This window comes from Tinamus guttatus, unplaced genomic scaffold (genome assembly GCF_059628265.1).
Source record: "Tinamus guttatus ecotype Peru unplaced genomic scaffold, ASM5962826v1 Tinamus_guttatus_pri_ptg001344l, whole genome shotgun sequence".
Lineage (NCBI taxonomy): Eukaryota > Metazoa > Chordata > Aves > Tinamiformes > Tinamidae > Tinamus > Tinamus guttatus.
This window is the reverse complement of record NW_028289878.1, coordinates 14,971-41,090: the sequence shown is the minus strand read 5'-3', so window position 1 is coordinate 41,090 and position 26,120 is coordinate 14,971. Positions and strand designations below refer to the sequence as shown.

Below are 26,120 nucleotides of genomic sequence, written 5' to 3'. Positions count from 1 at the left end.
AATGCGGGGAGCTGGGAATGGGGGTGGGAATGGGGACGGGAATGCGGGAATGGGGACGGGGGGATCCGGGAATGGGGCTGGGGGGGTCTGGGAAGGGCCCTGGCGTCCGGGCGGGCTCTGACCCCGCCCCCTGACCCTGCCCCCGTGACCCCGCCCCCGTGACCCCGCCCCCTGACCCCGCCCCTCTCCCCAGGCCGGCCCCCTCCTCTGTGGCGGCCTCGGTCTCTTCTGCGGCCCCTTCTACTACCAGGCCCTGAGCGGGGACCCGGCGCTGGGCGGGGCCGCCCCGGTGGGCGGGGTCCCTGCTCATCCTGGGCTGGGCGGCCATGGCGCTCTGAGGGGCGGGGCCTCAACGGGGGGCGGGGCTTCATCCCGAGGGGCGGGGCCGCCATGGCGCTCTGAGGGGCGGGGCCTCACCGGGGGGCGGGGCTTCATCCCGAGGGGCGGGGCTTCCCGGCTCATCCTGGGCTGGGCGGCCATGGCGCTCTGAGGGGCGGGGCTTCACCCGGGGGGCGGGGCCTCACCCCGAGGGGCGGGGCTTCATCCCGAGGGGCGGGGCTTCCCTGCTCATCCTGGGCTGGGCGGCCATGGCGCTCTGAGGGGCGGGGCCTCACCCGGGGGGCGGGGCCTCACCCCGAGGGGCGGGGCTTCACCCCCCCCCGTGGGCGGGTCCCTGCTCATCCTGGGCTGGGCCGCCATGGCGCTCTGAGGGGCGGGGCTTCACCCGGGGGGCGGAGCCTCCCCTCCCGTGGGGCGGGGCTTCCCCTTTAAGGGACGTGTTGCTCCTTGAAGGGGCGGGGCCTCCCATGGGAGGGGCGGGGCCCCACCTCCCAGGGGCGGAGCTTCCACCCCCGGGGCGGGGCTTCCCTCCCAGGGGCGGAGCCTCATCTCAAAGGGGGCGGCACTTCCCCTTTAAGGGATGTGTTTCCTTTTTAAGGGATGTGCTTCCCCTTGAAGGGGCGGGGCTTCCCTCCAAGGGGCGGGGCCTCCCCCTGAGAGGAGGTGGAGCTTCCCCTTGAGGGGGCGGGGCCTCCTCTAGAAGGGGCGGTGCTTCCCCTTTAAGAGGCGGCGCTTCTCCTTTAAGGGGCGGTGTTTACCCTTTAAGGGGCGGAGCTTCCTCTTTAAGGGGCGGTGTTTACCCCTTTAAGGGGCGGAGCTTCTTTAAGGGGCTGCGTTTCCCCTTTAAGGGGCGACCCCCCCCCCTTTAAGAGGCTGCGTTTCCCTTTTAAGGGGCGCGTTTCCCCTTTAAGAGGCGGAGCTTCCCCAGCCCCTGCCCCGCCCCTCCATTGGGTTGAGCTCCTGGGTCCTGATTGGCCCGGAGTCCCGCAGGGCGCTCGGCCAATGGGAACGCGGCTTCTCCCGCTGCCGCCTCCCTATTGGCTGCGGCCAACGGCGGCGGTTGCGTCACGGCCGTCGCTGGGCAACGGCCAATGGGGGCGCGAGGCGCTGCCTGGGAGGGGTTGGAGGCTCCTGATTGGCCGGCGGGCGCCCCGCCCCCTGTTCTGATGACCAATAAAAATCAGGGAATGCGGCGGCGTCGACGTCATGGGGGGGGCGGGGCCAAGAGCGCGGGCGGGGGGGGGGGAGGGTCTGACCCCCCCCCCCCCCATGGGGCCCCATAGAGCCCTGTAGACCCCCCATAGAGCCCTATAGGCCCATAGATCCCTATAGACCCCCATAGAGCCCTATAGACCCCCCATAGAGCCCCCTCCATGCCCCGTAGAGCCCTATAGGCCCCATAGAGCCCTATAGACCCCCATAGAGCCCTATAGACCCCCCATAGAGCCTATAGACCCCCATAGAGCTCTATAGACCCCCCTATAGAGCCCCTTCCCTGCCCCATAGAGCCCTATAGGTCCCCATAGAGCCCTATAGACCCCCATAGAGCTCTATAGACGCCCCATAGAGCCCCCTCCCTGCCCCATAGAGCCCTATAGGTCCCCCATAGAGCCCTATAGACCCCCCATAGAGCCCCCCCACGCCCCATAGAGCCCTATAGACCCCCCCATAAAGCCCCCCCACGCCCCATAAAGCCCTATAGACCCCCATGGAGCCCTATAGACCCCCCTATAGAGCCCCCTCCCTGCCCCATAGAGCCCTATAGGTCCCCATAGAGCCCTATAGACCCCCATAGAACCCCCTGCCTGCCCCATAGAGCCCTATAGGCCCCCATAGAGCCCTATAGATGCCCCATAGAGCTCCCTTCCTGCCCCATAGAGCCCTATAGGCCCCATAGAGCCCTATAGATCCCCCCATAGAGCCTCCCCACGCCCCATAGAGCCCTATAGGCCCCCATAGAGCCCTATAGAGCCCGCATAGAGCCCTAATAGATCCCATAGAGCCCTATAGACCCCCCAAAAAGCCCCCTCCCTGCCCCATAGAGCCTTATAGGTCCCCATAGAGCCCTATAGACCCCCATAGAGCCCTATAGATCCCCCATAGAGCCCCCTCCCTGCCCCATAGAGCCCTATACACCCCCCATACAGCCCTATAGACCCCCATAGAGCCCCCTCCCTGCCCATAGAGCCCTATAGGCTCCCATAGAGCCCTATAGACCCCCCATAGAGCCCCCTCCCTGCCCCATAGAGCCCTAATAGGCCCCCATAGAGCCCTATAGACCCCCCCATAGAGCCCCCTCCCTGCCCCATAGAGCCCTATAGCTCTCCATAGAGCCCTATAGACCCCATAGAGCCCTATAGACCCCCCAAAAAGCCCCCTCCCTGCCCCATAGAGCCTTATAGGTCCCCATAGAGCCCTATAGACCCCCATAGAGCCCCCCACGCCCCATAGAGCCCTATAGGTCCCCATAGAGCGCTATAGACCCCCCATAGAACCCCCTTCATGCCCCATAGAGCCCTATATGCCGCCATAGAGCCCTATAGGCCCCCATAGAGCCCTATAGGGCCCTCTCCCTGCCCCATAGAGCCCTATAGACCCCCCATAGAGCCCTATAGACCCCCCAAAAAGCCCCTCCTGCCCCATAGAGCCTTATAGGTCCCCATAGAGCCCTGTAGACCCCCATAGAGCCCTATAGGCCCCCATAGAGCCCTATAGATCCCCCATAGAGCTCCCTCCCTGCCCCATAGAGCCCTATAGGCCCCCATAGAGCCCTATAGACCCCCCATAGAGCCTCCCACGCCCCATAGAGCCCTATAGAGCCCCCATAGAGCCCCCTCCCTGCCCCATAGAGCCCTATAGGCCCCCATAGAGCCCTATAGACCCCCCCTATAGAGCCCCCTCCTGCCCCATAGAGCCCTATAGGCCCCCATAGAGCCCTATAGACCCCCCATAGAGCCTCCCACGCCCCATAGAGCCCTATAGGCCCCCATAGAGCCCTATAGACCCCCCATAGAGCCCTATAGGGCCCTCTCCCTGCCCCTTAGAGCCCTATAGACCCCCCATAGAGCCCTATAGACCCCCCAAAAAGCCCCTCCCTGCCCCATAGAGCCCTATAGGTCCCCATAGAGCCCTATAGACCCCCCATAGAACCCCTGCCTGCCCCATAGAGCCCTATAGGCCCCCATAGAGCCCTATAGACGCCCCATAGAGCTCCCTTCCTGCCCCATAGAGCCCTATAGATCCCCCCATAGAGCCTCCCCACGCCCCATAGAGCCCTATAGGCCCCCATAGAGCCCTATAGAGCCCCCATAGAGCCCTATAGATCCCATAGAGCCCTATAGACCCCCCAAAAAGCCCCCTCCCTGCCCCATAGAGCCTTATAGGTCCCCCATAGAGCCCTATAGACCCCCATAGAGCCCTATAGGCCCCCATAGAGCCCTATAGATCCCCCATAGAGCCCCCTCCCTGCCCATAGAGCCCTATACACCCCCCCATAGAGCCCTATAGACCCCCATAGAGCCCCCTCCCTGCCCCATAGAGCCCTATAGGCTCCCATAGAGCCCTATAGACCCCCCAAAAAGCCCCCTCCCTGCCCCATAGAGCCTTATAGGTCCCCATAGAGCCCTATAGACCCCCATAGAGCCCTATAGATCCCCCATAGAGCTCCCTTTCTGCCCCATAGAGCCCTATAGACGCCCTATAGAGCCCCCTCCCTGCCCCATAGAGCCCTATAGGCCCCCATAGAGCCCTATAGACCCCCCATAGAGCCCCCTCCTGCCCCATAGAGCTCTATAGGCCCCCATAGAGCCCTATAGACCCCCCCCTATAGAGCCCCCCACGCCCATAGAGCCCTATAGATCCCCCATAGAGCCCCCTCTCTGCCCCATAGAGCCCTATGGGACCCCCCCCCACAGCCCCATAGAGACCTATTGGCCCCCATAGGCCCCCCCCCCCATGCCCATAGACCCCCCCCCCCCCCCATAGACTCCAGGCCAGGGCGGGTTCAGCCCCGCGGCGGGGCCTTTATTCGGGGGCGGGGCGAGGGGCGGGGCTCGTACAAACGTGGGCGGGGCCGTATCAAAAGGGGGCGGGGCGGGGGCGGGGCTAGAAGAAGTCGACGTCGTCGGGGGCGTCCAGGTCGCGGTACTCGACGATGGCCCTGGGGTCCCCGCGGACCAGCCTGGGGGGACAGCGGCGCGTGGGGCCCAAAACGGCCCCGAAACGGCCAGAAATGGCCCCAAACACCCCAAAAACACCCCAAAACGGCCCCGAAACACCCCCAAATGGCCCCGAAACACCCCAAAAGGGCCCGAAACACCCTGAAATGGCCCTGAAACACCCCAAAACGGCCCTGAACACCCCGAAACACTCTGGAATGGCCCCAAAATGGCCCAGAATGGTCCCGAAACACCCCAAAATGGCCCAAGACGGCCCCAATACACCCCTAAACGGCCTCAAAAAAACCCTAAATGGCCGGAATGGCCCCAAAACACCCCAAAACACGGCGCCGGAACACCCCGAAACACTCTGGAATGGCCCCGAAACACCCCAAAACACCCCAAAACAGCCCCAGAATGGCCCGAAACACTCTGGAATGGCCCCAAAATGGTCCAGAACGGTCCCGAAACACCCCGAAATGGCCCCGAAACACCTCGAAAGGCCCCAATACACCCCTAAATGGCCTCAAAAAAAAACCCCTAAATGCCCCGAAATGGCCCCAAAACACCCTGAAATGGCCCCAAAACACCCTAAAACACCCCAAAACGGCCCCGGAACACCCCGGAATGGCCCGAAACACTCTGGAATGGCCCCAAAATGGCCCAGAACGGTCCCGAAACACCCCAAAATGGCTCCAAAACACCCCGAAACGGCCCCAAAACACCCCTAAACGGCCTCGAAACACCCCTAAATGGCCCGAAACGGTCCCAAAACACCCTAAAAAGCCCCTATACACCCCTAAATGGCCTCAAAAAAACCCCGAAATGGCCCCCAAACACCCTGAAACGCCCCAAAAGGGCCCCGGAACACCCCGGAATGGCCCGAAACACTCTGGAATGGCCCCAAAATGGCCCACAACGGTCCCAAAACACCCCAAAATGGCCCCGGAACACCAGGAAACACCCCAAAACTGCCCCAATACACCCCGAAATGGCCCCAAAACACCCTGAAACCCCCCCAAAATGCCCCCAAACACCCCAAAACGGCCCCAGAACACCCCGGAATGGCCCGAAACACTCTGGAAAGGCCCCAAAATGGCCCAGAACGGTCCCAAAACACTCCAAAATGGCCCCGAAACACCCCAAAACGGCCCAAATACACCCCGATATGGCCCCAAAACACCCCAAAAGGCCCAGTACACCCCTTAATGGCCTCAAAAAACTCCTAAATGGCCCGAAATGGCCCCAAAACACCCTGAAATGGCCCCCAAAACACCCCAAAACGGCCCCAAAACACCCTGAAACACCCAAAAGGGCCCCAAAACACCCCAAAACTGCCCCAGAACACCCCGGAATGGCCCGAAACACTCTGGAATGGCCCCAAAATGGCCCAGAATGGTCTCGAAACACCCCAAAACGGCCCCGAAACACCTGGAACAGCCCCAAAACACCCCCGATCCCCCAAAACCGGCTTTCCCACCCCAAAACGCTCTGGAATTGGCTCTCCCGCCCCAAAATTGACTTTCCCGCCCCAAAACATCCCCAGGATCAGCTTTCCTGCCCCAAAATCGCCTTTTCCACCCCAAAATCGGCTTTCCCAACCCAAAACGCCCCGGAACTGCCCTGGAATGTGGATCCTGCCCCAAAACACCCCCAAAATGTGGAGTCACACCCCAAAATGTGGAGTCCCACCCCAAAATGTGGAGTCCCAGCCCAAAATGTGGAGTCCCAGCCCAAAATACCCCAGAATGGGGTTCCCAGCCCAAAAACGTTTCCAAATTTGCCCAATTTCCTCTGCCCGGGGGGTTTCCCCCCCTCCCCCTGGGTTTTCCTGCCCCTTCCCGGTCGTTTTCCCACCCCCTTCCCGGTATTCCCATCCCCCCCCCCCCCCACCCGGTATTCCCGGTATTCCCACCTGGATCGGGCCTTGCTCCCGCCCCCTCCCCAGGTATTCCGCCCCCCCTTCCCGGTATTCCCGGTATTCCCCACCTGGATCGGGCCTCGCTCCCATACCCCCCCCCCGGTATTCCCGCCCCCCTTTCCCGGTATTCCCGGTATTCCCACCTGGATCGGGCCTTGCTCCCGCCCCCTCCCCAGGTATTCCGCCCCCCCTTCCCGGTATTCCCGGTATTCCCACCTGGATCGGGCCTTGCTCCCGTACCCCCCCCCCCGGTATTCCCGCCCCCCTTTCCCGGTATTCCTGGTATTCCCGTATTCCCACCTGGATCGGGCCTTGCTCCCGTACCCCCCCCCCGGTATTCCCGGTATTCCCGGTATTCCCACCTGGATCGGGCCTTGCTCCCGTACCCCCCCCCGGAAGCTCTCGTAGTTGCCCCTCCCGGCTCCGTAGGGACCGGGGGGGTAGGGGGGGCCGCCTGGGGGGGGAGGGGGGGTGAGACACCCCCGTGACCCCCCCCCGCCTCATTGACACCCCTTGGCCCCGCCCCCTCCCCCCCAGAGCCCCCCTTGGCCCCGCCCCTCCCCACATCCCCCCATTGACCCCCCCTTTGGCCCGCCCCCCTCCCCCCCCGAGCCCCCCTTGGCCCGCCCCTCCCCACAGCCCCCCCCGCCTCATTGACCCCCCTTTGGCTCCGCCCCCTCCCCCGAGCCCCCCTTGGCCCCGCCCCTCCCCAACCCCCCACCTCATTGACCCCCCTTGGCCCCGCCCACCCCCAGCCCCTCCCACCTCATTGACCCCCCCTTGACCCCGCCCACTCTCCCCCCAGCCCCCCCATTAACCCCCCTTAGGCCCCGCCCACTTCTCCCACAGCCCCCGCATTCGCATAGACCCCGCCCCCAAGCCCCGCCCAGTCCTATAGACCCCCGCCCCTGCCCTCACTCCCATAGGCCCCGCCCACATTGCCCCTCCCACCCCGGTGCCCCGCCCCCTCCCAAATACCCCGCCCCCGTGCCTCTCCATGCCCCGCCCACTCGCAGGCCCCGCCCCCGTGTCTCTCCCCATGCCCCGCCCACTCCCATAGACCCCCCCCCCCCGCAGACCCGCCCCATGCCCATTGTCCCTTCCCTGGTGCCCCGCCCCCTCCCGCAGGCCCCCGCCCCCTCCCGCAGGCCCCGCCCCCTCCCGCAGGCCCCGCCCCCTCTCACCGCCGTATCCCAGCAGGGGGGGGCGGGGCTGCCCATAGGGCATCATCCCCCTGCGGCGCCTGGGGGGGGGTAGGGCAGCCCCGGGGACATCCCTGGGGGACAATGGGGACAATGGGGACAATGAGAACAATGGGGACAACGGGGACAACGGGGACATTGGGGACACCCTGGGGGGGGGCAGCCCCGGGGACATCCCTGGGGACAGCGGGGACAATGAGGACATTGGGGGACAATGGGGACAATGGGGACACCCGGGGGGGCAGCCCCGGCGACATCCCTGGGGGACAACGGGGACAATAAGGACAATGGGGACATTGGGGATAATGGGGACACTGGGGACAATGAGGACAATGGGGACAACGGGGACACTGGGGACAATGGGGACACCCTGGGGGGCAGCCCTGGGGACATCCCTGGGGACAACGGGGACATTGGGGACACCCAGCGGGGGGGGGGCAGCCCCGGGAACATTAGGGACAATGGGGACACTGGGGACACCCAGCGAGGGGGGGGGGGGGGGGACATGGGAGGACCCAAAGCCCAAGGGGGGGACAAAGGGGGTGACCCCAACCCGGGGGGGGGGGAGGACATGGAGCCCGTGGGACCCGCGGAGGGGGCGTAAGGGGACCCTGGGGGGACACAGAGGGTGACAAAGGGACACAGAGGGGACATGTGGGGACACAGGGTGACAAAGGGACATGGAGGTGACACAAGGGGGCGTGAAAGGGACACAAGGTGACACGGGGGACACAGGGGACATAAGGGGACATGGGGAGGACACGGGGGACACAAAGGGACACAAAGGGACACAAGGGGCCACGAGGGGACACAAGGGGACGCGAGGGGACATGGGGAGGACATGGGGGGACAGAAAGGGATATGAGGGGACACAAGGGACACACAAAGGGACACAAGGAACCATGAGGGGACACAGGGGACACGAGGGGACACAGGAGGCCACGATGGGCCACAAAGGGACATGAGGGGACACAAGGACACACGAGGGGACACAAAGGGACATGAGGGGACATGAGGGGACACAAGGGGCTGCAGGGGGGGACACAGGGGCCACAAAGGGACACGAGGGGACACAAGGGGACATGAGGGGACACAAGGGGACACACGAGGGGACACAGAGGGACACGAGGGGCCACAAAGGGACACACAAAGGGACACAAGGGGACACAAAGGGACACAAGGAGCCACAAGGGACCACAAAGGGACTTGAGGGGACACAAGGAGGACATGGGGGGACACAGGGTGACACAAAGGGACACAAAGGGACACAAAGGGACAGAAGGGACACACAAAGGGACACAAGGGGACACAAGGGGACATGAGGGGCCACAAGGGCCAAACAAGGGGACACAAAGGGAGACGAGGGGCCACAAAGGGCCACCAAGGGACACGGGGGGACACGAGGGGCCACAAGGAGCCACAAGGGGACACAAAGGGACACAAGGGCCACACGAGGGGACACAAAGGGACACGAGGGGACACAGGGTGACACAGGGTGACACAAAGGGACACGAGGGGACACAAGGGACACAAAGGGACACAAGGGGACACAAGGGGACACAGGGAGGACACAAGGGGACACAAGGGGACACAAAGGGACACAGGATGACACAGGGTGACACAAAGGGCCACAAGGGGACATGAAGGGCTACAAGGAGGACATGGGGGGACACAGGGTGACACAAAGGGACACAGGGTGACACAAAGGGACACAAAGGGACACAAAGGGACATGAGGGGACACAGGGAGGACACAAGGGGACACAGGGTGACACAAGGGGACACAGGGTGACACAAAGGGACACAAGGGGACACGAGGGGACACAAAGGGACACGAGGGGACACAGGGTGACACAGGGTGACACAGGGTGACACAAAGGGACACGAGGGGACACAAGGGACACACGGGGACACAAAGGGACACAAGGGGACACAGGGAGGACACAAGGGGACACAAGGGGACATGGGGACACACAAAAGGACACGAGGGGACACAAAGGGACACAAGGGACACACAGGGACACACAAGGGACACAAGGAGGACACAAGGGGACATGAGGGGACACAGGGTGACACAAGGAGGACACAAAGGGACATGAGGGGACACAAAGGGACACAAGGGCCACATGAGGGGCCATGGGGACACACAAAGGGACACGAGGGGACAGAAGGGCCACACAAGGGACACAAGGAGGACACAAGGGGACACGAGGGGACACAAGGGGACACAAAGGGACACAAAGGGCCACGAGGGGGGTCCCACGCACCGTGCGCGGGGCCGGGCGGCCCCCCCTTCCCCTCGGGCAGCGCCGGGCGCTTGGGGTCCAGCAGGAAGTTGTTGAAGAACAGGACCTCCTTGCGCACCTCGGCCACCTTGTCGCCGTGCTTGTTGAAGATGTGCTTGCGCACGAACTCGGGGCCCTGCGCGACAGGCGGCGGCGTCAGGCGGCGTCACCCGGCGTCAGCCGTGTCTGCCGGTGTCACCCGCGTCCGGCTGTGACACGTGGTGTGGCTGTGAGGGGCCTCCGAGTGATGCCCCCCCCACCACCACCACTGGGGTGAGCAACCGGATCCAGTGTCACCCGGTGTCACCCGGCGTCCTCCAGTGTCACCCGGCATCACCCGGTGTCACCCACGTCAGCTGGTGTCACCCAGTGTCACTCACGTCACCCAGTGTCATCCGCATCACCCGGTGTCCCCGTGTCACCCGGTGTCACCCGGCGTCAGCCGTGTCTGCTGGTGTCACCCGCATCCGGCTGTGACGCGCGGTGTGGCTGTGAGGGGCCTCCAAGTGACACCCCCCCCGCCCTGCTCTAACCAACTGGATCTGGTGTCACCCGGTGTCACCCGGCATCCTCCAGTGTCACCCGGCGTCACTCATGTCACCTGGTGTCACCCAGCGTCACCCACATCACCTAGTGTCACCCGCGTCCCCCTGTGTCACACGGTGTCACCCGGCGTCAGCCGTGTCTGCTGGCGTCACCCGCGTCCGGCTGTGACACGCGGTGCGGCTGTGAGCGGCCTCCGAGTGACACCCCCCCCCCCGCCCTGCCCTAACCAACTGGATCCAGTGTCACCCGGTGTCACCCGGCATCCTCCAGTGTCACCCGGCGTCACCCGGTGTCACTCATGTCAGCTGGTGTCACCCAGCGTCACCCACATCACCTAGTGTCACCCGGTGTCACCCGCGTCACCCATGCCCCTCTGTGTCACACGGTGTCACCCGGCGTCAGCCGTGTCTGCTGGTGTCACCCGCGTCCGGCTGTGACACGTGGTGCGGCCACAAGGGGCCTGTGAGTGATGACCCCCCTGCTCTGGCCTAACCAACCGGATCTGGTGTCACCCGGTGTCACCCGGCATCCTCCAGTGTCACCCGGCGTCACCCGGTGTCACTCATGTCAGCTGGTGTCACCCAGCGTCACCCACATCACCTAGTGTCGCCCGGTGTCACCCGCGTCACCCATGCCCCTCTGTGTCACCCGGTGTCACCCGGCGTCAGCCGTGTCTGCCGGTGTCACCCGCGGCCGGCTGTGACGCGCGGTGCGGCCGTGAGGGGCCTCCGAGTGATGCCCCCACCACCACTGGGGTGAGCAACCGGATCCGGTGTCACCCGGTGTCACCCGGCATCCTCCAGTGTCACCCGGCGTCACTCATGTCACCTGGTGTCACCCAGTGTCACTCACGTCACCCAGTGTCACCCGGTGTCACCCGCGTCCCCCTGTGTCACACGGTGTCACCCGGCGTCAGCCGTGTCCGCCGGCGTCACCCGCGTCCGGCTGTGACACGTGGTGCGGCCGTGAGGGGCCTCCAAGTGACACCCCCCCCCGCCCTGCCCTAACCAACTGGATCTGGTGTCACTCGGTGTCACCCGGCATCCTCCAGTGTCACCCGGCGTCACCCAGTGTCACCCACGTCAGCTGGTGTCACCCAGTGTCACCCACATCACCTAGTGTCACCCGGTGTCACCCGCGTCCCCCTGTGTCACACGGTGTCACCCGGCGTCAGCCATGTCCGCTGGTGTCACCCGCGTCCGGCTGTGACACGTGGTGCGGCCACAAGGGGCCTGCGAGTGATGACCCCCCTGCTCCGGCCTAACCAACCGGATCTGGTGTCACCCGGCGTCACCCACATCCTCCGGTGTCACCCGGTGTCACCCGGCAACAGCCACATCATCCAGTGTCACCCATGTCACCCACATCCCCGTGTCACACAGTGTCACTCGTGTCACCCGGTGTCACCCGCTTCCCCCACGTCAGCTGGTGTCACCCACATCCCCGTGTCACCCAGTGTCCCTTACAGGGTGTCACACAGTGTCACTCGCGTCACCCGGTGTCACCCACATCCCCCTGTGCCATGCGGTGTCACCGTGAGGCGCCTGTAGCCGCCATTGGTGCTGCTGAGGTAACCGAACCGGGGCAGTTTTTGCCTCCCTTTTCGCTGTTTTTTCCCCATTCCCTGCCCATTTCTCCCCGTTTTTGCCCATTTCTCCCCGTTTTTGCCCATTTTTGCCCATTTTCCTCCCATTTTCCACCAGTTTTGCCCCGCACCTTGAACTTCTTGCCGCTCAGGAGACACAGCCACTTGTCCTTGACCGTTTCCCCCCATTTCTCCCCATTTTTGCCCATTTCTCCCTGTTTTTGCCCATTTTTGCTCATTTTTGCCCATTTTTACCCATTTTCACCTGTTTTTGCCCATTTCTCCCCGTTTTTGCCCATTTTTGCCCGTTTTCCCCCCGTTTTTCCCCGTTTTTCACCTTGAACTTCTTCCCGCTCAGGGGGCACAGCCACTTGTCCTTGCCCAGCTCCTGCGTTTCCCATTTCTCCCCATTTCTCCCCATTTTTACCCATTTTCCCCGTTTTCGCTCGTTTTTTGCCCATTTTTCCCCCGTTTTTCCCCATTTCCCCCGTTTTTCACCTTGAACTTCTTCCCGCTCAGGGGGCACAGCCACTTGTCCTTGCCCAGCTCCTGCATTTCCCATTTCTCCCCGTTTTTGCCTGTTTTTACCCATTTTACCCGTTTTCGCCCGTTTTTTACCCGTTTTCACCCATTTTTTCCCGTTTCTCGCGATTTTTCACCTTGAACTTCTTCCCGCTCAGGGGGCACAGCCACTTGTCCTTGCCCAGCTCCTGCGTTTCCCATTTCTCCCCATTTCTCCCCGTTTTAACCCATTTTTCCCGTTTTCGCTCATTTTTTGCCCGTTTTTGCCCATTTTCCCCCCGTTTTTCCCCGTTTTTCACCTTGAACTTCTTCCCGCTCAGGGGGCACAGCCACTTGTCCTTGCCCAGCTCCTGCGTTTCCCATTTCTCCCCGTTTTTGCCCATTTCTCCCCATTTTTGCCAATTTTTCCCGTTTTCGCTCGTTTTTGCCGTTTTTGCCCATTTTTGCCCATTTTCGCCCGGTTTTCACCTTGAACTTCTTCCCGCTCAGGGGGCACAGCCACTTGTCCTTGCCCAGCTCCTGTGTTTCCCATTTCTCCCCGTTTCTCCCCATTTTTACCCATTTTTCCCGTTTTCGCTCGTTTTTTGCCGTTTTTGCCCATTTTTGCCCATTTTCCCCCCGTTTTTCCCCGTTTTTCACCTTGAACTTCTTCCCGCTCAGGGGGCACAGCCACTTGTCCTTGCCCAGCTCCTGCGTTTCCCATTTCTCCCCGTTTTTGCCCATTTCTCCCCATTTTTACCCATTTTTCCCGTTTTTTCCCGTTTTTGCCCATTTTTCCCCCGTTTTTGCCCATTTTCCCCCGGTTTTCACCTTGAACTTCTTCCCGCTCAGGGGGCACAGCCACTTGTCCTTGCCCAGCTCCTGCGTTTCCATTTCTCCCCATTTTTACCCATTTTTCCCGTTTTTGCCCATTTTTTGCCGTTTTTGCCCATTTTCACCCGTTTTCCCCCGTTTTTCACCTTGAACTTCTTCCCGCTCAGGGGGCACAGCCACTTGTCCTTGCCCAGCTCCTGCGTTTCCCATTTCTCCCCATTTCTCCCCATTTTTACCCATTTTTCCCGTTTTTGCCCGTTTTTGCCCATTTTTGCCCATTTTCCCCGGTTTTCACCTTGAACTTCTTCCCGCTCAGGGGGCACAGCCACTTGTCCTTGCCCAGCTCCTGCGTTTCCCATTTCTCCCCATTTCTCCCCATTTTTACCCATTTTTACCCGTTTTTCCCGTTTTCGCTCGTTTTTTGCCGTTTTTGCCCATTTTTGCCCATTTTCGCCCGGTTTTCACCTTGAACTTCTTCCCGCTCAAGGGGCACAGCCACTTGTCCTTGCCCAGCTCCTGCGTTTCCCATTTCTCCCCATTTTTGCCCATTTTTCCCGTTTTCGCTCATTTTTTGCCCGTTTTTGCCCATTTTTGCCCGTTTTTCCCCGTTTTTCACCTTGAACTTCTTCCCGCTCAGGGGGCACAGCCACTTGTCCTTGCCCAGCTCCTGCGTTTCCCATTTCTCCCCATTTCTCCCCATTTTTACCCATTTTTCCCGTTTTTGCCCGTTTTTGCCCATTTTCCCCCCGTTTTTGCCCATTTCCCCCGTTTTTCACCTTGAACTTCTTCCCGCTCAGGGGGCACAGCCACTTGTCCTTGCCCAGCTCCTGCGTTTCCCATTTCTCCCCATTTCTCCCCATTTTTGCCCATTTTTCCCGTTTTTGCCCTTTTTTGCCCTTTTTTGCCGTTTTCACCCATTTTTGCCCGTTTTCCCCCGTTTTTCACCTTGAACTTCTTCCCGCTCAGGGGGCACAGCCACTTGTCCTTGCCCAGCTCCTGCGTTTCCCATTTCTCCCCAATTCTCCCCATTTTTACCCATTTTTACCCATTTTTCCCGTTTTCGCTCGTTTTTTGCCCGTTTTTGCCCATTTTTCCCGTTTTTGCCCGTTTTTGCCCATTTTCCCCCCTTTTTTCCCCGTTTTTCACCTTGAACTTCTTCCCGCTCAGGGGCACAGCCACTTGTCCTTGCCCAGCTCCTGCGTTTCCCATTTCTCCCCATTTTTGCCCATTTTTCCCGTTTTTGCCCGTTTTTGCCCATTTTCCCCCCGTTTTTCCCCGGTTTTCACCTTGAACTTCTTCCCGCTCAGGGGGCACAGCCACTTGTCCTTGCCCAGCTCCTGCGTTTCCCATTTCTCCCCGTTTTTGCCCATTTCTCCCCATTTTTACCCGTTTTTGCCTGTTTTCGCTCATTTTTTGCCCGTTTTTGCCCATTTTCCCCCCGTTTTCCCCCGGTTTTCACCTTGAACTTCTTCCCGCTCAGGGGGCACAGCCACTTGTCCTTGCCCAGCTCCTGCGTTTCCCATTTCTCCCCGTTTTTGCCCATTTCTCCCCATTTTTACCCATTTTTCCCGTTTTCGCTCGTTTTTTGCCCGTTTTCGCCCATTTTTGCCCATTTTCGCCCATTTTTCACCTTGAACTTCTTCCCGCTCAGGGGGCACAGCCACTTGTCCTTGCCCAGCTCCTGGGTGTTGGCGCTCACGAACTTCTCCACCTCGAGCTCGGGGTCCTTGCGCCCCATTCGCTGGGCGTCCTCGTCCGACAGCGGCTCCCGGGCGCTCAGCAGGGGGGACAGTCGCTCCTCGAACGTCTTCTGCCACTCGGCCACTGCGGGGACACGCGGGGACGTCACCCGGAGCGGTGGTGACAACCGCTCCTCGAAGTCCTGTGCCGCCTGGCGGCTGCGGGGACGCTGGGAGTGTCACCTGGAGTGTCACCCGGAGCGTCACCGAAAATGTCACCCGGAGTGTCGCCTGGAGCGTCACCCAAAATGTTACCCGGAGTGTCACTCGGAATGTCACCCGGAGTGCTACCCGAAAGATCACCTGGAGTGTCACCCAAAATGTCATTCAGAATGTCACCCGAAAGGTCATCTGGAGTGTCACCTGGAGTGTCACCCAAAAGGTCACCCAGAGCGTCACCCAAAATGCTACCCTGAGTGTCACCCAGAATGTCACCCAAAATGTCACCTAGAGTGTCACCTGGAATGTCACCCAAAATGTCATCCAGAGTGTCACCTGGAATGTCACCCGAAAGGTCACCCGGAGTGTCACCCGGAATGTCACCCTGAGTGTCATCCGGAGCGTCACCCAGAATGTCACCCGAAAGGTCACCTGGAGTGTCACCCGGAATGTCCCCCAGAGTGTCACCTGGAGTGTCACCCAGAATGTCACCCAAAGTGTCACTTGGAGCGGCCCCGAGGGCCTCGGCGATGGTGACAACCGCTCCTGCGCTGCCTGGTGACTGCGGGGATGCTGGAGTGTCACCTGGAATGTCACCCAGAATGTCACCCAAAGTGTCACCCAAAAGGTCACCCGGAGTGTCATCCAAAATGCCACCCTGAGTGTCATGTGGAATGTCACCTGAAAGGTCACCCGGAGTGTCACCCGGAATGTTACCCAGAGTGTCACACAAAAAGTCACCTGGAGTGTCACCCAAAATGTCACCTGGAATGTCACCCGGAATGTCACCCAAAATGTCACCGAGTGTCACCCAGAATGTCACCCAAAATGCCACGCGAAGTGTCACCCAAAATGTCACCCGGAGTGTCGTTGCACGCACAACCGCGCACCCGGGAGCAGCTCCCGCACACTCAGCAGCGGCAACAACCGCCCCTCAAAGGCGCCGCTCCGTCACCGCGACCGTCACCGGGAGCGTCGCCGCGGCGACGCAGCACAACCGCGCGGCGGCGTCACCCGCGCGCGTACCCTCGCCGTGCGAGACGCGGTTGGGCGGCAGCGGCCCCCGCACGTGGACGATCCCGCAGCGGTTGGGCATCTCGTCCTCGTTGACGTACTCCGACGTGTTGTAGTAGTCGACCGAGTGGACGATGCGCAGGTAGAGCAGGAGCTTGTCCAGGACCTGGGGGGACAGCGGGGACGTCACCAGGGTCCTCGTTGGTGTCCCCGTGTCCTTGGTGACGCTCCCCGCGTCCCCACGTGTCCCCACATCCCCATGTCCAACCTTGAGCAGCTTCTCATGGTGACACTTTGTCACGATGACCCTTCCCATGTCCCCATGTGTCCCCATGTCCCCGTGTCCCACCTTGAGCAGCTCCTCATGGTCCTCCATGGTGCCACCTTGTCACCATGACCCTCCCCATGTCCCCACGTGTCCCCATGTCCCACCTTGAGCAGCTTCTCATGGTCCTCCATGGAGCCATCTCATCACCATGACCCTTCCCATGTCCCCATGTGTCCCCATGTCCCATTGTCCCACCTTGAGCAGCTTCTCATGGTCCTCCCTGGTGCCACCTTGTCACGATGACCCTCCCCACGTGTCCCCGTGTCCCCATGTCCCACCTCAAGCACTTCTCATGGTCCTCCATGGTGCCACCTTGTCACAATGACACTACCCATGTCCCCACGTGTCCCCATGTCCCACCTTGAGCAGCTTCTCATGGTGACACCTCGTCACGATGACCCTCCCCATGTCCCCATGTGTCCCCATGTCCCACCTTGAGCAGCTTCTCATGGTCCTCCATGGTGCCACCTTGACACCATGACCCTCCCCATGTCCCCACGTGTCCCCTGTCCCACCTTGAGCCACTCCTCATGGTCCTCCATGGTGCCACCTCGTCACAATGACCCTCCCCATGTCCCCATGTGTCCCCATGTCCCCATGTCCCACCTTGAGCACCTTCTCATGGTGACACTTTGTCACGATGACCCTCCCCACGTGTCCCCCCGTGTCCCACCTTGAGCAGCTCCTCATGGTCCTCCATGGAGCCACCTCATCACCATGACCCTCCCCATGTCCCCACGTGTCCCCGTGTCCCCCCCGAGTCCCACCTTGAGCAGCTTCTCGTCGCGCTCCACGGTGACCTCGGCGGGGTGGCCGTCGCGCGGCGCCTCGTCGGCCGCGTCCCCGCTGCGCCCCAGCAGCTCCTCCTCCTCGGCGCTCACCTCCTCGATGAGGTAGTCGGTGATGTGCTTGAGCACCGGGTTCTGCGACGGCGCCGCCTGTGGGGACAGCGCGGGACGGGACGGGGACAAGGGGGAGCAAAGAGGGGTCAACGGGGACCGTCAGGGCCAACGAAGACCAAAAACGGCCAATGAAGAGCAAAAACGGCCAATGAAGACCCAAAATGGCCAACGAAGACCAAAAACAGCCAATGAAAACCAAAAACGGCTAACAAAGACCCAAAATGGCCAACGAAGACCAAAAACAGCCAATGAAGACCCAAAACGGCCAACGAAGACCAAAGACAGCCAACGAAGACCAAAAACAGCCAACGAAGACCAAAAACGGCCAACGAAGACCAAAAACGGCCAACGAAGACCCAAAACGGCCAACGAAGACCAAAAACGGCCAATAAAGACCAAAAACGGCCAACGAGGACCAAAAACGGCCAATGAAGAGCAAAAACGGCCAACGAAGACCCAAAATGGCCAACAAAGACCAAAAACAGCCAATGAAAACCAAAAACGGCTAACAAAGACCCAAAATGGCCAACGAAGACCAAAAACGGCCAATGAAGACCCAAAACGGCCAACGAAGACCAAAGACAGCCAACGAAGACCAAAAACGGCCAACGAAGATCAAAAACGGCCAACGAAGACCAAAAACGGCCAACGAAGACCAAAAACGGCCAACGAAGACCAAAAACGGCCAACGAAGACCCGAAACGGCCAACGAAGACCCAGACAGGTCAATGGGAACTGTGATGGGGTCAAGGAGGACCAAAAACAGCCAATGGAAACCAAAAATGGCCAACAAAGACCATGATGTGGTCAATGGGAACCAAAAATGGCTAGCGAAGACCAGAAATGGCCAATGAAGACCAGAATCAGCCAATGAATCCCAAGATGGGGTCAATGAAGACCAAATACGGTCAACAAACACCAGAAATGGCCAACAAAGACCAAAAACGGTCAACGAAGACCAGAAATGGTCAACGAAGACCAAAAACGGCCAATGAAGCCCAAGACGAGGCCAACAGAGAGCAGAAATGGCCAACGAAGACCAAAAACTGCCAACGAAGCCCAAGACGAGGTCAACAAAGACCAGAAATGGCCAACAAAGACCAAAAACGGTCAAGGAAGACCAGAAATGGCCAATGAAGCCCAAAACGAGCTCAACAAAGAGCAGAAACTCACCCCGACGGTGGCGGTGGCGGCGGCGGCGTCCCCGTCCCCGGCGGCGCCGGGCGCGCTGGGCGCGTTGGCGGCCCCAGCGGCGGCGCCGTCGCCGTCGGCGCGGGCGCCCCAGAGCTGCGCGCGCCCGTCCAGCGCGTGCACCAGCTTGGCCGCCAGCTTGATGTCGTTGCGCACCACGGCGCGGTGCTGCGTGAGGCCGTTGACGTTGCGCACGCGCCGCGTCAGGTCGCGGTTCACGCCGGGGCTCAGCTCGCAGTCCCGGAGCTGCGCGGGGCGCCCGCCGCGTCAGCCCGAAATGTGCGGAAACGGGCCCAAAATGGCCCCCGAATACCCAAAATGGCTCCCGAGTGCCCCCGAATGGCCCCGAGAAAAACAAAATGGCTCCCAAATGCCCCAAAATGGCTCCCAAATGCTCCAAAATGGCTCCCTAATCTCCCCAAAACAAAATGGCCCCCAAAGCCCCCCGAATACACGGAAACGGGCCCAAAATGGCCTCCGAGCGCCCCAAATGGCCCAAAATGACTCCCAAGTGCCCCAAGAAAAACAAAATGGCTCCCAAACACCCCAAAATGGCTCCCCAATGCCCCAAAATGGCTCCCAAACTGTCCCCAAAACAAAATGGCCCCCAACGCCCCTCGAATACATGGAGAAGGGCCCAAAATGGCCCCCAAACACCCCAAAATGGCTCCAAAATGCCCCAAAATGGCTCCCCAATGTCCCTAAAACAAAATGGCCCCCAATGCCCCCGAATACACGGAAACAGGCCCAAAATGGCCTCTGAGCGCCCCAAATGGCCCCGGAAGAGCCCCAAGAAGAACAAAATGGCTCCCAAACACCCCCAAATGGTCCCAAAATGGCTCCCTGATACTCCAGAATGGCTGCCCAATGTCCCCAAAACAAAATGGCCCCCAAACGCCCCCTGAATACAGAGAAATGGGCCCAAACGGCCCCCAACTGCCCAAAATGGCTCCCAAGCACTCCCAAGAACAACAAAATGGCTCCCAAATGGCCCAAAATGAGTCCCCAATGTCCCCAAATGGCTCCCCAATGTCCCCAAAACAAAATGGCCCCCAACGCCCCCCGAATACACAGAAACGGGCCCAAAATGGCCCCGAATAACCAAAATGACTCCCAAGTGCCCCAAGAAGAACAAGATGGCTCCCAAATGTCCCAAAATGGCTCCCAAATGTCCCCAAATGGCTCCCAAACACCCCAAAATGGCTCCCCACTGTCCCCAAATGGCTCCCAAATGCCCCAAAATGGCTCCCCGATGCCTCAAAATGACTCCCCAATGTCCCCAAAACAAAATGGCCCCAAAGCCCCCGAATACACAGAAACGGGCCCAAAATGGCCCCGAATAACCAAAATGACTCCAAGTGCCACAAGAAGAACAAGATGGCTCCCAAATGTCCCAAAATGGCTCCCAAATGTCCCCAAATGGCTCCCAAACACCCCAAAATGGCTCCCAAACTGTCCCCAAATGGCTCCCAAACTGTCCCTAAAACAAAATGGCCCCCAACGCCCCCGAATACACGGAAACGGGCCCAAAATGGCCTCCGAGTGCCCCAAATGGCCCAAAATGACTCCCAAGTGCCCCAAGAAGAACAAAATGGCTCCCAAAGACCCCAAAATGGCTCCCCAATGCCCCAAAATGGCTCCCAAACTGTCCCCAAAACAAAATGGCCCCCAACGCCCTCGAATACATGGAAAAGGGCCCAAAATGGCCTCCAAGTGCCCCAAATGGCTCCCAAGTGGCCCAAAATGGCTCCCAAATGTCCCCAAATGGCTCCCAAATGCCCCAAAATGGCTCCCAAACTGTCCCTAAAACAAAATGGCCTCCAGCGCCCCCCAAATACACGGAAACGGGCCCAAAACGGCCCCCGAATACCCAAAATGGCTCCCAAACGCCCCAAAGGCCCCAAAATGGCTCCCCAATGTCCCCAAATGGCTCCCAAATTGTCCCTCAAACAAAACGGGCCCAAGCGCCCCCCAAATACATGAAATCAGGCCCAAAATGGCCCCCGAATACCCAAAATGGCTCCTGAATCTCCCCAAAATGGCTCCCAAACTGTCTCCAAAACAAAATGGCCGCCAACGTCCCCCGAATACAGGGAAACGGGCCCAAAATGGCCTCCGAGCGCCCCAAATGGCCCAAAATGACTCCCAAGTGCCCCAAGAAGAACAAAATGGCTCCCAAAGACCCCAAAATGGCTCCCCAATGCCCCAAAATGGCTCCCAATGCCCCAAAATGGCTCCCAAACTGTCTCCAAAACAAAATGGCCGCCAACGCCCCTCGAATACACGGAAATGGGCCCAAAATGGCTCCCAAGTGCCCCAAATGGCTCCCAAGTGGCCCAAAATGGCTCCCAAATGTCCCCAAATGGCTCCCAAATGCCCCAAAATGGCTCCCATACTGTCCCTAAAACAAAATGGCCTCCAGTGCCCCCCAAATACAAGGAAACGGGCCCAAAATGGCCCCCGAATATCCCAAATGGCTCCCGAATACCCCAAATGGCTCCCAAATGCCCCAAAATGTCTCCCGAACGTCCCCAAAATGGCTCCCAAACCGTCCCCAAAACAAAATGGCTCCCAAATGCCCCCAAATTGCCCCAAAACGTCCCCCTGCGCCCCTGGATGGCCCCGCCCCCCGGGATGGCCACGCCCCCGCGATGGCTCCGCCCCAGATGGTCCCACCCCTCGGGATGGCCCCGCCCCCCGGGGATGGCCCCGCCCCCGGATGGCTCTGCTCCTTGGGGTGGCCCCGCCCTTCAGCACGCCCCTCGAGATGGCCCCGCCCCCCGGGGATGGCCCCGCCCCCTGGATGGCTCCGCTCCTTGGGATGGCCCCGCCCCCGGGGTGGCCCCGCCCTTCAGCACGCCCCTCGAGATGGCCCCGCCCCCCGGGATGGCCCCACCCCTCGGGACACCCCAGGGGATGGCCCCGCCCCCGGGGTAGCCCCTTAAGCCCCGGGATGGCCCCCAAAGCCCCACGTTGGCTCCGCCCCCGGGATGGCCCCACCCCTCGGGATAGCCCCGCCCCCATGGATGGCCACGCCCCCTGGTTGGCCACGCCCCCCGCACTGGCCACGCCCCCCGCACCCGGATGTTCTGCAGGCTCCAGCAGATCTCCTTGATGCTGATGGCCCCACCCCCCCGGGATAGCCCCGCCCCCACGGCCACGCCCCCTGGCTGGCCACGCCCCCTCGCGCTGGCCACGCCCCCCGCACCCGGATGTTCTGCAGGCTCCAGCAGATCTCCTTGATGCTCTTGGCCCCACCCCCCCGGGATAGCCCCGCCCCCCGGATAGCCCCGCCCCCATGGATGGCCCCGCCCCCCGGATAGCCACGCCCCCCGCACCCGGATGTTCTGCAGGCTCCAGCAGATCTCCTTGATGCTGATGGCCCCGCCCCACCCCGGGATAGCCCCGCCCCCACGGATGGCCACGCCCCCCGCGCTGGCCACGCCCCCGCGCTGGCCACGCCCCCCGCTGGCCACGCCCCCCGCACCCGGATGTTCTGCAGGCTCCAGCAGATCTCCTTGATGCTGACGCTGCGGTCGAAGGTGACCCAGCCCCGCCGGAAGAACCTGCGGGGACGGCGCCGTGTCCCCAACATGTCCCCAAGGTCCCCAAGATGTCCCCAAGGGGTCCCCGGGGTGTCCCCAAGGTCCCCAGGGTGTCCCCAAAGTCCCCAAGGTCCTCGGGGTGTCCCCAAGATGTCCCCAAGGTCCCATCGGGGTCCCCGGGGTGTCCCCAAGGGCACCGCCACGTCCCCAAGGGGTCCCCATGATGTCCCCAAGGTCCCCAAGGGCCCCGGGGTGTCCCCAAGGGCACTGCCATGTCCCCAAGGGCACCGGCATGTCCCCACAGGGTCCCCGGGGTGTCCCCAAGGGTCCCCAAGGACCCCGGGGTGTCCCCAAGGGCACTGCCATGTCCCCAAGGGGTCCCCAAGGTCCTCGGGGTGTCCCCAATGTCCCCAAGGGCCCCGGGGTGTCCCCAAGGGGTCCCCAAGGCCCTCGGGGTGTCCCCAAGGGCACCGCCATGTCCCTAAGGGGTCCCCATGATGTCCCCAAGGTCCCCAAGAGCCCCGGGGTGTCCCCAAGGGCACCACCATGTCCCCAAGGGGTCCCCAAGGTCCTCGGGGTGTCCCCAATGTCCCCAAGGGCCCCGGGGTGTCCCCAAGGGGTCCCCAAGGTCCTCGGGGTGTCCCCAAGGGCACGGCCACATCCCCAAGGGCACTGCCATGTCCCCAAGGGGTCCCCATGATGTCCCCAAGGTCCCCAAGGGCCCTGGGGTGTCCCCAAGGGGTTCCCAACATCCCCATGATGTCCCCAAGGTCCCCAAGGGGTCCCCAAGGACCCTGGGGTGTCCCCAAGGTCCCCAAGGGCCCCGGGGTGTCCCCAAGGGCCCCGGGGTGTCCCCAAAGTCCCCGTGCCCCCAGGGTGTCCCCAAGTTCCCAATGGGGTCCCCAGGGGTGTCCCCAAGGTCCCCAGGGTGTCCTCAAGGGCCCTTTGATTTTCCCAGGGTGTCCCCACAGTGCCCCCAAGGTCCCCAGAGTGTCCCCAGGGTGTCCCCAGGGTGTCCCCAAGGTCTCAATGGGGTTCCCGAGGGTGTCTCCAAGGTCCTTGGGGTGTCCCCAAAGTCCCCAGGATGTCCCCAGAGTGTCCCCAAGGTCCCAACGGGGTCCCCAGGCGTGTCCCCAGGGGTGTCCCCAAGGTCCCCGCGGTGTCCCCAAGGTCCCCAGAGTGTCCCCAAGGTCCCAATGGGGTCCCCGGGGGTGTCCCCAAGGTCCTCGGGGTGTCCCCAAAGTCCCCAGGATGTCCCCAGAGTGTCCCCAAGGTCCCAACGGGGTCCCCAGGGGTGTCCCCAAGGTCCCCGCAGTGTCCCCAAGGTCCCCAGAGTGTCCCCAAGGTCCCAATGGGGTCCCCGGGGGTGTCCCCAAGGTCCTCGAGGTGTCCCCAAAGTCCCCAGGATGTCCCCAGAGTGTCCCCAAGGTCCCAACGGGGTCCCCAGGCGTGTCCCCAAGGGGTCCCCAAGGTCCTCAGAGTGTCCCCAAGGTCCCCAGAGTGTCCCCAAGGTCCCAATGGGGTCCCCGGGGGTGTCCCCAAGGTCCCCAGGGTGTCCCCAGAGTGTCCCCAAGGTCCCAACGGGGTCCCCAGGGGTGTCCCCAGGGGTGTCCCCAAGGTCCTCAGAGTGTCCCCAAGGTCCCAACGGGGTCCCCAGGGGTGTCCCCAAGGTCCTCAGAGTGTCCCCAAGGTCCCCGGGGTGTCCCCAAAGCTCCGCCCCCCCCCCAAGCCACCTACCGCCGCTCGGGCTGCGGTTCGGACAGGGCGACGCGCATGAAGCCGGGGTAGCGTTTGCAGAGCTGCGGGGAACAGGCGGCGTCAGGGTGTGATGGGAACAGGCGGCGTCAGGGGGTTGTGGGAACAGGCATGTTGGGGTGTTGTGGGAAGAGGGGGCATCAGGGTGTTGTGAGAACAGGCGTGCTGGGGTGTTGTGGGTACAGGCGCTGTCAGGGTGTGGTGGGAACAGGCACGTTAGGGTGTTGTGGGGACAGACCATGTCAGGGTGTCGCGGGACAGTCGCGTCGGGGTGTTGTGGTAACAGGTACGTTAGGGTGCTGAGATAGGTGGTGTCAGGGTGTTGTGGGACAGGGGCGTTGGGGTGCTGGGGGGACAGGCAATGTCAGGGTGTTGTGGGAACAGGCATTTTGGGGTGTTGTGGGTAGAAGGGGCAGCAGGGTGTCACAGGAACAAGCCCATTGGGGTGTTGTGGGGACAGCATCGGGGTGTTGTGGGAACAGGCACGTTAGGGTGTTGCGGAGATAGCTGATATCAGGGTGTTGTGGGAAGAGGGGTGTCACGCGAACAGGCGCATCAGGGTGTCAAGGGAACAGGAGCGTCAGGGTGTTGAGGGAACAGGCGTGTAGGGGTGTTGCGGGAACAGGCGCGTCGGGGTGTTGTGGGAACAGGCGCGTCGGGGTGTTGTGAGAACAGGCGCATCGGGGTGTTGTGGGAACAGGCGTGCCGGGGTGTTGTGGGAACAGGCGTGTCGGGGTGTTGCGGGAACAGGCGCGTCGGGGTGTTGTGGGAACAGGCGTGTCGGGGTGTTGCGGGAACAGGCGCGTCGGGGTGTTGCGGGAACAGGCGCGTCGGGGTGTTGCGGGAACAGGCGCACTCACGGCCACGATCTCGGCGTGCGAGATGTTGGGCGCGATGTTGCGCATGAACAGCGAGCAGGTGCGGTGTAGCGCCCGCGGCTTGGCCTCCCCCGCGCCGCCTGTCGCGCCGCCGCCTGTCGCGTTGCCGCCTGTCGCTGGTGCCGGCGGTGCCGCCCCCCCGCCGGGGGCGGAGCCGGGGGTGGCGGCGGCGGCGGCTGTTCCCCCGCCGGCGGCTGTTGTTGTTGTTGTCGTCGCGGCGGTTGTTGCGGCGGCGGTGGCGGGCGGAGGGGGCGGGGTCGGCGCCGGGGGCGTGGCCCCCTGGGCGGGGGGCGGGGCCGGGGGCGGGTCCCGGGGCGGCTCCTCCTTCGGCTTCTCCTCTGGGGGGGGCACAAAGGGGAGGGGTTAGAGAGGGAGGGGCCATAGGAGGAGGGGCTATAGGAGGGGGAGGGGCTATAGGAGGGGGAGGGGCTATAGGAGGGGGCTCCATATCCCCCCGTCCCCCACATTCCTCCATGTCCCTCCATGTCCCCCCATTGTCCTCCCATGTCCCCCCATTGTCCCCATGTCCCCCATTGTCCCCATGTCCCCCCATTGTCCCCAATGTCCCCATTGTCCCCTCATTGTCCCCATGTCCCCATTGTCCCCATTTTCCCATGTCCCCAATGTCCCCCCATGTCCCCCTGTCCCCATGTCCCCCATGTCCCCCATTGTCCCCGTTGTCCCCCCATTGTCCCCATGTTCCCATTGTCCCCATGTCCCCATTGTCCCCGTTGTCCCCCATTGTCCCCCATGTCCCCATTGTCCCTATTGTCCCCCATGTCCCCCCATTGTCTCCATGTCCCCCCATTGTCCCCCATTGTCCCCATTGTCCCCCATGTCCCCATTGTCCCCGTTGTCCCCCCATTGTCCCCATGTCCCTATTGTCCCCCATGTCCCCCATGTCCCCCCATTGTCCCCAATGTCCCCATTGTCCCCATGTTCCCATTGTCCCCATGTCCCCATTGTCCCCGTTGTCCCCCCATTGTCCCCCATGTCCCCATTGTCCCCATTGTCCCCTCATTGTCCCCAATGTCCCCATGTCCCCCGTTGTCCCCCCATTGTCCCCATTGTCCCCATGTCCCCATTGTCCCCATTGTCCCCATTGTCCCCGTTGTCCCCAATGTCCCCCCATGTCCCCATGTCCCCCATTGTCCCCCCATTGTCCCCATGTCCCCATTGTCCCCCATGTCCCCCGTTGTCCCCTCATTGTCTCATTGTCCCCATTGTCCCCATTGTCCCC

The 26,120-nt window shown here is 61.9% G+C and overlaps 1 protein-coding gene across 1 annotated transcript in view; it reads right to left on the bottom strand.

Moving 5' to 3' along the window:
* Positions 1-4,428: 4,428 nt before the first annotated feature.
* The window catches only part of SRRT (serrate, RNA effector molecule), a 36,648-nt gene continuing 14,956 nt past the window's right edge, over positions 4,429-26,120 (bottom strand). The window contains exons 9-20 of the mRNA XM_088539047.1: positions 24,863-25,218; positions 23,985-24,046; positions 22,190-22,268; positions 18,685-18,948; positions 17,377-17,547; positions 16,294-16,447; positions 15,000-15,193; positions 9,886-10,039; positions 7,757-7,796; positions 7,602-7,651; positions 6,718-6,871; positions 4,429-4,519 (exon numbers count right to left, since the gene is read on the bottom strand). Of these exons, the coding sequence (XP_088395173.1) occupies positions 4,444-4,519; positions 6,718-6,871; positions 7,602-7,651; positions 7,757-7,796; positions 9,886-10,039; positions 15,000-15,193; positions 16,294-16,447; positions 17,377-17,547; positions 18,685-18,948; positions 22,190-22,268; positions 23,985-24,046; positions 24,863-25,218 (1,754 nt within the window). The 3' untranslated portion in view covers positions 4,429-4,443. The remainder of the gene's footprint in view (positions 4,520-6,717; positions 6,872-7,601; positions 7,652-7,756; positions 7,797-9,885; positions 10,040-14,999; positions 15,194-16,293; positions 16,448-17,376; positions 17,548-18,684; positions 18,949-22,189; positions 22,269-23,984; positions 24,047-24,862; positions 25,219-26,120) is intronic.